Consider the following 12405-nt stretch of genomic DNA (forward strand, 5'->3'; position numbering starts at 1 on the left):
GATTATGCTCCACGAGCCATGAAACACCCTCAGTGTGACGGGAGAAGAAAGGGCCAGTTGAAACGCTACGCCTACAACCCGAGCAGGCGGAGACGTCAGCTCGGAGTGGCACCCGTACAGTGGGGCCAAAGGCCACAACAGAACCGGTCAGCGTGTTCAGCCACAGACGAGGGTGGGGGAAACTTAAAACGGCCAGAGCCACAGTTGACGCTCAGTGAAACACCAGCATTGCGTTCGGGCACAAATGACAACTAGTGCAGTGGGTTGATGGACAGGACTGGTCAACGCCATGACTAGCCACTGACCACACTCCAGCCTCTGACAGCTCTCAATAAAAGATTCGCATAATGTCCAGCAAGACTCAGTGAAACTCCAGCATCATGTTTACGCATGTTTACAACAATGTCATGGACCACTGGATAAACAACGCTTACCCATCAGCACCATGTGTAACCACAGATTCAGTAAAAAACTATCACCGCACCACACCTCTTCCACCCTGGACCTTGTAAGTCAGCTGATGAGATATCTTACTCAGCCTCCTCTGTAATTACCTTTACTTCGTGTAATCCTCTTAGCGATGGAGATCAGAATTAATTTCCCTGTGATTACTGGGAATATGCTGAGGTTTTCCCACTCGGATCAGGGGGAAAATATCCACGGGAGGAGACCGGAGCGCTGCCGCAGTTAGATAACATGGGAATCCAGGCCTAAGCCTGGGGGGTTGGGTGGGTGTGTTTGTTGTGTTGTTGCTAAATGGCAGCGCCGCTTATTCAGGCTAGCCGCATTTGAGCATATTTGTGTGTGCAAGTAGAATAACAGTGGGCTGGTCATGGCGAGTGAGTCATGCAGAGTGCTTATTATTGCGCTCAGGGGAATGAGTGTCAGCTTCTGAAAGGAGAACCAGGGCTCAGCACTTCAAAGGCTGACAAAGATGCCATTCAAGAGTCAATGGCATATTAACTGGGGCTCGCATTCACCAACTCGGCGCTCATACACGCATCAATCGTGGCGTTCTCCCCGCCGGCATTCATCCGGCAGACTTCCTGCAGCACACAGGATGCCACTTGCTGGTGGGACAAGCAGCTTTCAGATGGCTGGTTTTGGACCTGGGGAAAAAGAGACCTCTGTTTTCCAGAGACGCTGAACTCTGAACCGCTATGCTAATCCTGATCGAGAATAGATCGCATGCTGTGCACCGGCTTTGGAGCACTAATCAATCAATATGTGTGTGCATGAGGGGGACACAATACCCATCACTGGGACACACCTATAGAGTCAACAAGCTGGCTTGGGGCTTTCAGCCGTGGTGGTGCCTCTCAGATCACATACTGGGCTCTAACCTCGTCTGGCAAATAGGGGTGTCATCACTCACGATGAAGATCCGATTTCAGCCATAGATGGGGCCATTGTTTCCAACATTTAGTGTTGTCCCAGCGAGACGGGCCCTGGCACAGAAAGTTTTCCGCTGGGGATTGCCGACAGACAGGTGGAGGAGTCCCAGACCACGGGCTCAACCGATCCCACACATACACCACAGCACACAGCACGCTGTCCTCAGGAAGCCTTCGGCACTGTAAATTACTCCTCCGTTTTCCTCCTCCCTGTTTAGAGATGGAACATCTTTTATTTGTTTTTGCTGCTGCCGTTTGAAGCCGGTTTTAATGGGGTCGTAGAGGAAGAACAAGCCGTACAGCGAGACACAATTAGCACGCTGGGGAAAAAAAGCTAAATGGTTTCCATCAGCTTGAACGACCGCTGGAACGGCCGAGTGCGTGTGCATCTGCGTCTGCTCAGAAGGGATCCAGACCAGGAGCACCGGCTGATTTCACTCTCGACTTTTCATTTCATGGAATGGAGGGGGTGTATGTGTGGGTGGGGTACAGGGTAACAGCTTCCAGAAGGTGCAAGCTTTGTAGGACAACAAGAGAACAAGAAAAAACAAGTTAAAACAACAACAACAACCCGCCCGCCCATCTCTGTGGGAGAGCACCATCCTCCGTGGTTGGCAGGGTGGGAATGGTATGACTGATGATGGGGGTGAGGATGAGGATTAGTGGAGTCGGTGGAGGTGTGTGTATGTGTGTGTGTGTGAGAGAGTGTGTTGAGGGGGTCGGTATGGTCGTTGGAAGCAGTGTCTCTAATCCCTCAGTGGAGAAGGCTGGTTCGCCCCAAAGCAGCCCGTCCCAGCGGGGTGCTAATTGCACTCTCCACAGCTAGCATGGTGGGGGGTGCGTTAGCGGCGGGCGAGCCCAGCAGAGGAGAGCGAAAGTGGGGCATCGAGGACGTTGCAGCTCCTGGCTCAGGCATGGGATGGAGGCTCACGTGCTTGTCAGTGCCTCATGGCAGCCCTACTTTCCTACAAACACACAACTACCATCTAGACATCTGACACCCCTTTACATGCACACAAAAGCAATCAAGATATCCAGTGTTCCGTACACAAACAGCCGTCTCCAAGGATCCGCACCACAGGAATCTAGGCATCCGCCAGTCCTTTTAACACAAATAATAACAATGTTTAATGCAACTTTAGACATACACAACATCATCCATCTAGATGTTAAAACTGTCAGTGATCCTTTGGAAACCGAGAAGCCAGAATACAAGCTGATGTGACAGGATGTGGAGGAATGTTTTGTTTTGTTTTGTTTTGTTTTGTAGGATTGACCATGTTTATGCCTGTATACGGGAATGATTGTGGGTGGGTTTGTGCAAGTGGATTCTGAGTGAATCCGTCTCACCAGTAACTCTCTGCCATATTTGTGTCTACATGTCATGTAATTGTAATGCATTGAGGTTGTTTTTCAGTTGGTGGGTGATCTTGTGTTAGAGGTGATGAGGTTGTATTGCCCAAAAATAGCAGCATTATTGTATAGTTTTACCAGGTGAGTCTCTGGAATCTCACACTGGTGCTGAATCGATGTCTGCATGGTTATGCAGTGTTTTGATCAGTCCACCTATCACCTGGATAGCTTCCGTCCAACATGCAACCAAACACACAAAGTACTTTAGCAGTCGGACACAGCTGAGATAGTTTTACAACTTAGCAACAAATCAGGTGATGGTGGTTCCATGAATGTTGACAACACCCCACCCCACCTCCAACTCCCCCGGCCCTCTTGTATAAGAACTGATAGAGAGATACCCAGGTGTCGTCACCTCCGAGTTGCCAAACCGGAGACACGCTGTGAGCAGAAACAGCTGTGAAACGAACTACCCGCTCTCCCCTTGCCTTATTAGGACATAAGACAAAACATGAAGTTCTGGGACAACAACAGCACACTACAAGCGGATCATGCACACTCAAAGAAGTGTTCAACTTGATTGCCATAGAGCTACAATGTTAGTCACTGGGCCTTTTAGTGTCTGATGTGACACATGTCTTCTTTCTCTCTTTCTAGGAATTCCCTGGCATGTGAGGTGTATCCCATTTTAAAGTAGAAAGGAGGCCTAGATTGGGATAACATGTTTGGGTTTCTGTCTATTCGTGGAGTCCTTTGTATGTTATCCATTTTAGATTTGTTCGTAAATAAAAAAATGTAGCAAACCCAGTGGATTTGTATGTCTGCAGACTCTTCCTCCTTTTTTCCTTTTTTCTGAGACATCAGCAACAAATAGGGTTCTGGTCTGGATAGTGCTTTCAGATGCAAAGAAGTGTTCTCTCAGATATATTATATATAACTAGATGTACCGCATAACGGTACAAAATATGACTGCCGCAAAAATAAATATAAAAATATATAAATGCACATAAACACCCCCCCCCCCCGCACACACACACACACACACACCATTACCCCAACACACACACTCACAAGCAAACATACACACAGAGAAGCACACATACAAAAGCAAACACACACATGCACAAACACTAATTTTACACAAAAGTTGCAAGAGTATGGGATGGAGTAGGAGATTGAGACAAATTGACAAGCGTGATTTATTTTTGCGGAGAGAATGCGCAGGACTGAGTGGCGGTCATATTTTGTACCACTATGCGGTACATCTGTTTTCTATATTTCGTTTAGGCCTTGGTCTATTAACTATTGCCACTGCATAATGTGCATTTTAAGCCTTAAAGTAACTTTGGACTGTAACTAGATCATCTTTTCACTTGCTAAGTTGAGTAGGGTAAGTTAGTTTTAATTGACGTGAATGAACGAGTACTTCCACACCGGTGATTTCAAAGTAGCAAGAGGGGCTTTGATTTCGGTAGGTTGATGTGTATATTTTAACTGGCTGCAGCCTAAAATTAGAGGAGTGTTGATGCTGCAGTTCAGCACTTGCGTTTGTGCATCTTGGCATACATGCTGGATGTGACATTGGGGGTGTGGCTGCATAGTCGATTCTACTTTTAAATTCGAAGTTCGAGATTGAGATGTAATTTCGAAATCGTGACACCCTTAATCAGTAACAATAAATAGCTTAGCACTGTGAACAACAGCAGTCTACCTTAGTTGAATATTCCATTACATTTAATCACAGGCTATTGCAATTTAATACCATTGTTAGCTGTGTTTATATTGCCATCATGTATCAGTGTAATGTAATGTAGCTCAAATTAAATAATACTGATAAAAAGACTTTAGCATTCCCAAAAGTATTAGCAGGGAGTCCCAAAAGTATATTTTATTAAAAATGTGTGAACTCTGAACTCTGTGTCTTTGCATACACAGCTCAAGTTGTGAATATCCTACAAATAATTTAAAGTTCTCAAACTATGAGAATTTTATTAAGTGCTGAAGTGGTCTGAAATGACCACCATTCTAACTTTCCCTCACCTTATGAGAACTTGTATGAACTCTTTGTATGAACATTTGAACGTTTTCGATGGCAAACGTGAAACAGCGCCAAAACAACCACCAGTGGACAAAAAGAGTATTACATGTGTACTGTTAAAGGAGAATTCCGGTGTGATTTTGACCTAAAGTGTTTTGAAACATGATACCGAGTGTGAACGTATGTCTCATAGCCCATCTCGGCTTGTCCCCTGCACTCCGAAATCTGGCGCTAGTTAGCCGATGCTACCAACAAGGCGGTCAATGGTGGTGCCTCGGCATCGGCATAGCCATGCAAATAAATCACTGTTTTACACCATTTACGAGGCTCAATGTATCTCCACACTTCATTGGTAGACTTCCGAGGGCCCTGACATTTAAAACGAGACATTGAGAACTTTGAAAAAGCACTGGTAGTTTACTTACAAGACGATTTATACAGACAGTACCTTCACGAAGTTTAGCGTTTGCAGCCATCTTGAATTTAGTCACGATAAGTCGAGCGATGAGTAAGAATGAACAGGTATGATAAGGGATCAGATTCCAAAAATAATTCTGTGGAAATGCATGGATTACAGTTTCTTCCAGTAGCAGCAACTGGAATCCATGCATTTCCACAGAATTATTTTTGGAATCTGATCCCTTATCATACCTGTTCATTCTTACTCGTCGCTCGACTTATCGTGACTAAATTCAAGATGGCTGCAAACGCTAAACTTCGAGAAGATACTGTCTTTATAAATCGTCTTGTAAGTAAACTACCAGTGCTTTTTCAAAGTTCTCAATGTCTCGTTTTAAATGTCAGGGCCCTTGGAAGTCTACCAATGAAGTGTGGAGATACATTGAGCCTCGTAAATGGTGTAAAACAGTGATTTATTTGCATGGCTATGCCGATGCCGAGGCACCACCATTGACCGCCTTGTTGGTAGTGTAAGGCCCGTCTTTTGCCCAAACCATATGCATTTCTAAAGAATGCCTTTTTGCATTCAATTTACATGTGTGGATGCCTGTGTTTGATCTGTATTGTCTTAGCTGGCCATGGCCAAAGATCCCCAACACCCGCTCATGCATAAAGTGTGACCATTTGTTCCTTGTTCTGGCCCCACTACTGAGAGATAACTCAGTCCTGGTTCTACTTGATGTCTTGTGGTGAGATAGGCCAACCTCATTATCATACAGTATTGCTCTGTAAATATGTGTTGTGAATAATACATTCATGTTTGGTCTTGAATTAATACTTGTAATGTGGGCAACAGTCTGATTATGGTTTTGGTACAATTGAATGTATCTGTGCATAGTTCTAGGTTAAGAATTAAACGGTAGCATAAAGTTATGATATCCACCTGGGCCACACCCACCCCAGACAACAAAGGCTCTGATGAGTCGGGGGTGGCCCAAGTGAATGATAAAAGTGGAGGCTCTGGTCCTCCAGGTGGCTCTCTTCTCTTCTCTGCTTCTGTCTTCTTTCCCATCTTGGGGTTTCTTTTCCCATCTTCTCCTCTTTTCCATCTTGGACCTCTTCTCTGGGTCTCTCTCTTTTCCCCCTTTCTCTCTCTCCCTCTTTCTCTCTCCCCCTTTCCTATCTCTGGGTTTGTATTGTTTTATCTGGTGTATCAGTTATCTCTAACTTGTCAAGTTTACCTCTGTGAATTGATTAAGTTTCCTTTATTAACATTTGCTTCTTTGTTACAGTAGACTATGTACGTTTACTTGTACATTCAACTGAAGTGATATGGGTTACATTTACCTTTAAGACTTAATGTCTATTAAATTGTTCATTTGCCTACCAATCGGACAACTTCAATTCTCGTAGTGTGCCATGTCATTCTCCTCCATAGCTGATAAACTAGTAATTGATTGGTGATACAAATTATTAATCAAATGGAGTCAGATGAACGAGTATGTAATAACATCATTGCCATTTAACTCTTCACCCTACTTGTCCACACAAGCTCCTTTAAGTGATGATAAAGCTCGACGTCTATATGTTTCCGAGGCTATATAAAGGGTATATATATATATATCATTTATGAGCGTTTTCTTACAGTGGTAGCATCGGCTAACTAGCGCCAGATTTCGGAGTGCAGGGGACAAGCCCAGATGGGCTATGAGACATACGTTCACACTTGGTATCATGTTTCAAAACACTTTAGGTCAAAATCACACCGGAATTCTCCTTTAAGACTCGCCATAGAGAATGAATGGGGGAAATTGTGGAGGTTATAGTTTGACGATGTCGTACTCCCGTGCGGCCCGGATGCTATACCACAGACATGTTTTGGGGGGCCACCCAAAATGATGCGGAGGGCCGTATCCTGCCCGCGGGCCGTAGTTTGGGGACCACTGGGTTAGCTGTTTCGATAATGTTAGACCATATGACCAAAGTATTGTTAAAACACACTACAGAAGTTGAGGTATAACGTTTGTGTTGTCAATATAGGCTACAGAGTATGTTTACTTGGCCTAGGCTAATGTTCATTTCTGCATTATTCTGGCCTATAAATTAAAGGGTAGCAGCTAGCCTGGCACACGAATCAAGCTTCCCAGTTATAGTATATCCTAGTGGATGACAGACCTAGCAAGCAAGCTATAGTGTAGTTGGTTATCAAGATACTTAATATCAGAATGGTCCATCCTTAAGACTCAGTTTATGATTATCAACAGCAACAACACAACCTTTGCCTACAAAGTCTTCTAAGCTGTTTACTTTAAACTCTTTGGCTATCAACTATCCTTAAACTGAAATGAATAAAACACAAAATGTTGCTTTGTTTGCAATGAAATACTATAGGCTGGTATATTTAACTACCATTACAGATTTATGGTGCAAGAACCTCACTTAAATATCTAAGTTGTATTGAACAATTGTACACATTCCTTGTTTTTGGTATAACTCTAACTTGTTTGCTTTTGTCTTTTAGGTTCCAGACCAGACCAGTGTGGTGATGACCGTGTATTACATTGCGTGTGTGCCTGTCTGTGTGCACATCCTGCTAACCATACGTCGCTGACATTAACACTTATTGTACATTCATTCTTAAAAACATGTGACCATATCTCAACATATCTGCACATACCTTTGAACTATACTGAGACGTAGATCCGAGATCTACACTGAGACATTCTGAGTATTATATTGTTGCAGGAGGACTCTGCCGACAACTATATGAAGCATGCATACATTTGAATCATACCTGTTCTGTGACATCTGTGAAACATTTGTTAGACATCTGTTTTTAGACCTGAGCTGTGCTGTGTGATTTTAACCTAAGTTCTGTCTAAAAACTGATCATCTGAAGGGCTGAATCTTATTCTTCAGCCTATATCACCATCAAAAGTGACCTATTACAATTAACTGAGACCTCTAACTCTTGCTGCCAGTTCAGAGTTACCACTGATAAATAGATCTGTCTTAGGATATGATTGGATTTATCAAGTTCTGTATATATACACACAACTGTGATTTTTTACTTCAAGCTTACATTGGTTGTTAAGTGTTCATTAGTGTATTCTGAGTGTCATTCTGCTGTATTAAAACAAAGAATGTTGATCAATATTGAATTGACAATTTATTTTTACTGACTGTCATATACTCTAAGCTAACATCTAAGTGGTTTTCAAGAATACTGTAAGACTATGTAATCTGAATAATCATACTGTAAGTAATATAATGTTATATACAGGAGCTTTTTTGCATTTACATGCAATGGTAATTCCCTGGAATTGCATTTTCTAGTTCATTATTATTATTATTATTATTATTATTATTATTATTATTATTAGGTTAATTAAACAATATTAAACAAAATAGGCTACACCAGAGCCTACACTTTCCAAACAGTTAGTTCCAGCAATTAGTTCTAGAATCATTTTGATGCCGCTATGTGTCATAATTCAACAATGCACAAAGTTCTATGGGTGTCATGGTGACCATGGTAACATTTAAAAGGGGATGCTAAGAGCTTCAGATCTTCATTATACAGCAATCAGTCAACAAGTACATATAATTACAGGTGAGTGTAATGTAATAACCATTTGGTTGTGTCAGTATATTTAAATATATTAATAATACTATTATATAGTTTAAATAAGATAATTGTAGTAGGCTTACATATGAAAACATTTAATGTTAAACAAAATTTGAAATGAAAGAGACCTTTTTCTCTGCAAAGACAGTCTCACCTGAGCCAAATAATGTATCTCTTCCACAGAACAGTGTTACAGATACAGAGAAAGAAAGCCAAACAGCAGAAGACCAGTAAAGACCACAAGACTTGGTGATCTAACCATGGCTGAAAGCTCTGTTAGGATTTGTGTCCCTTCTGAAGGGCAGCTGGACCCCAACTTCCAGGAGGGGAGGTTGAGAAGGCTGACCCCTGACAAGAGAGAGCTGGACCAGTGGGTGAAAGAGCTGGAGATAAAGGTGGCGAGGGACAGGATGTGGGACGAGCTGCAGCGAATGAGAGAGGCTGTGTACCGAAGGAGCCAAGAGATGTGGGCAAGACAGTGGGAGTGGCAGTATGTACTCTATACATTAATAAGCTCATACTGGAAGTTTATGTACAAGCAAGATGCTCATATTTGAAATTGTTCAGCATTTTGGTTAATTTATGATACGTATGGGTTCAATCATTAACACAGTGTTTTTGAATCTACAGTATCTGTCATGAGGCACTGAAGAAAAAGCAAGAAGAGAAAGAGAGACAAGGTGCCCAGCTGACAAGACTGGAGGAGAGGGTGATGAGAAAGAGAAATGACAACATGGCAACGCTGAGAGAGCAGGAGAGAGTGATGAATGATATCAAGAAAAAAGCAGTGGAGGAAGAGAGACATCTAAGAGAGATGGAGGAGAAAGTGAGAGACTGGGAGAAACTCTTGAGAGAGAAAACAATGGACGAGGAGAGGCCAATAAGGGAGATGGAAGAAAAAGCAAGAGAGCAGGAGAGAATGTTGAAAGAAAAAGTGAAGGAGAAAGAGAGACAGCTGAGGGAGATGATGGAGAAAGTGAGAGAGAAAGAGAGAATGTTCAGGAAAGAAGCGAAGGAGGAAGAAAGGCACATAAGAGACATGGAAGAAAAGGCAAGAGTGCAGGAGAGAATGTTGAAAGAAAAAGTGAAGGAGAACGAAAGACAGATAAGGGAGATGGAAGAGAAAGTGAGAGAGTGTGAGAGAGTGTTGACAAAACTTGTGAAGGAGGAAGAAAGATGGATACGAGAGATGAAAGAGAAAGAGAGAGAGCAGGAGAGAATGCCAAGAGAGATGCAGAAAACAGCAAAGGAAGAAGAAATGAAAATGAGAGAGACAGAAGAAAAAGCCAGCGAGCGGAAGAGAATCTTGGGAGAAGGGAAGGAAGGAGAAAGATGGTTGAGAGCGGCAGAAGAAAAAGTGGCAGAGCCGGAGAGATTAATGAGAGAAATGAAGAAAAAAGCGATGGAGGAGGAAAGAAAAATTGTGGAAGAGAAAGCGGGAGATCCGGAGACCATTTTGAGAGAGGCAGAGAAAAAAGCGAAGGAAAAAGAGATGGAAGCAGAAGTGCGAGAACGTGAGAGAATGTTGCGAGAAAAACAGAAGGAGACGGGCGAGACGATGGAGAAAGTGAGAGAGCAGGAGAGAATTCATCTAGCGATGGAGAGACAACCACAGGAGGAAGAGAGACGAATGAAGGAGATGGTAGAAGCAACAATAGAACGGAGGAGAAAACTGGGAGAGATGAAGAATAAAGCAGAGAAAGAAAGAGAAATGAAGGTAGAGAAAGCGAGAGAGCAGGAGCGGACTATGGAGTCCGAGGACTATGAAAGAGAGAGCGACACATACACAGACTCAGACAATTCTTGGATGGATGAGGAGAAAGAGAAGGAAGCAGTCAAGAGACGAGAGCAAATAGATGAGAGGAGACTAGGACAAGAAGAAGTGGCAAAGCTTAGAGAGAAGATCTCATTGGCGGTCCAAAGGGAAGATCCACTAATAGCTTACAGGAGAAAGAGAGAGGAGGAAAGGGCAAAGGTGAGAGAGGAAGAGAGAAAGAAGAGAGTGGTAGAAGAAAAAGCAAGAGAGATGGAGGAGGAGAGATTGAGAAATGCGAGAAGGAGGCAGGGACCCAAGGAAATGTTTGATGATTTCTATTTTTTGCTCATAAGAACATTTTTTTCCCTTAAAAGGCGTTACAAATAAAAACGTACACAGGCCTCATTTAGTCCTTTTGTCAAAATGATTTACACTTGCTTCACATTTTACACAGTGTCATATATTTTTTGGAATTGGGTTTGTAATAAAGGCATTTGCACATTTGCATATAGACATAAGCATTGTATTTGCAATGCACCTTCCCCACACCAAAGACAACTGAATGCTGAACACAATGAGTGAAGCAATCATGGTAGCATCTGCAGAAAATCACAAGAGACATTCAAAACCATGCAGTAAAAGCTGCTGGAGAAATATCAACTAGGCCTATGTGATGTCCAGCAAGTGTCATATTTGCAGGGTTTTTTTTGTAATGATTGTCTTATTTTTTAAATACACGGGATTGTATTTTATTTGGGAATGTTTAATATAACACAATTACAATCTAACTCAGAACCATTTAAAAAACATTAGTGTGTTGTGAGATACTTCACTCACCACCTGTTGCTCTTCAGCAGATAACCAAAACTGAACGTCAGTCCCTCCCTGCAAGTCAGATCCTTGGTGAACTTTTAATCAGTAGATTTGTGAGAAGTGTAAAACATCTACTTCCATTTTCTGTACAAAATAAACAACATTAACATTACAACAACCAATCACATCTTCATCAGTGAAAATGAGCAAGAAACCACAACATGGAATTTTGCTCCTCTTGAGTCCATTCAGAGAACCATCCGTGATGGTGTATGTTTGGTCTTTAAACACATCTGATGGCTGATTAGCTGCATGTCACTGAGGGTCAGATAAGTTCTCCGTTCAGGTTGGGGTCAGATGAGTTCTTAGTCTCCCCACGGCTCCCCCTCATTAGAGAAGCCCTGTATGTTCCCTCAGGTGTGTGTGACATTTCTAAAAGCCACTTGATGAGGTAACAGCTGTCTAGCATCCTCTCCATCTCCTGGCTGATGCTGACTGACTGTCTCGGCTATCTTGCTAATGCTAATCCAGTCCTACATGTTAGTTCCATAGACTGTAAAAAATAGGTTATGTGCTATGCCTATGCATGTGAATTTGTTGTCCTAACTAATGCTAACTGCCAGTCATGTGCACTGAGCTAGCTAATAACTTATGGCTTTCAGTCTTATGGACACATATTGTAAGGGAGAGAGCGAGAGAAAGAGAGAGAGAGATTGAGTGAGAGAGAGAGAGAGTGTGTATGTGTGAGAGAAAGTGATATCACAGAAAGAGACACAGGGTGATATGAGAGAGAGAATGTGTGTGTGTGTGTGTGTGTGTAAACTCTAAATCTAAAACTACTTAATTCAGTTAATGATTTCACATGAGAAACTGTCATGCCTGGCTGTTTTTGCACAACGGAAACACAGAAACACGATCGCTCTATGTATGATTAATCAAAGGCTGTGCCGTGAAAAAATCTAATCCCGTGTTCTGCGCTGAACACGGATCCCGAAGGAAGTGAAAAAATAAACACTGCTGCAAA

The 12405-nt window shown here is 42.6% G+C and overlaps 1 protein-coding gene across 1 annotated transcript in view; it reads left to right on the forward strand.

Moving 5' to 3' along the window:
- The first annotated feature begins 9674 nt into the window (after positions 1-9674).
- The window catches only part of LOC143125251 (uncharacterized), a 4121-nt gene continuing 1390 nt past the window's right edge, over positions 9675-12405 (forward strand). The window contains exons 1-2 of the mRNA XM_076286592.1: positions 9675-10697; positions 10791-10862. Coding sequence (XP_076142707.1) covers positions 9675-10697; positions 10791-10862 — 1095 coding nt within the window. The remainder of the gene's footprint in view (positions 10698-10790; positions 10863-12405) is intronic.

The sequence above is a fragment of the Alosa pseudoharengus genome, unplaced genomic scaffold, assembly GCF_046254945.1.
Source record: "Alosa pseudoharengus isolate Yale_2024_CS ecotype anadromous, Long Island Sound unplaced genomic scaffold, YU_APseudo_1.1 YU_APseudo_1.1_scf_16, whole genome shotgun sequence".
NCBI lineage: Eukaryota > Metazoa > Chordata > Actinopteri > Clupeiformes > Clupeidae > Alosa > Alosa pseudoharengus.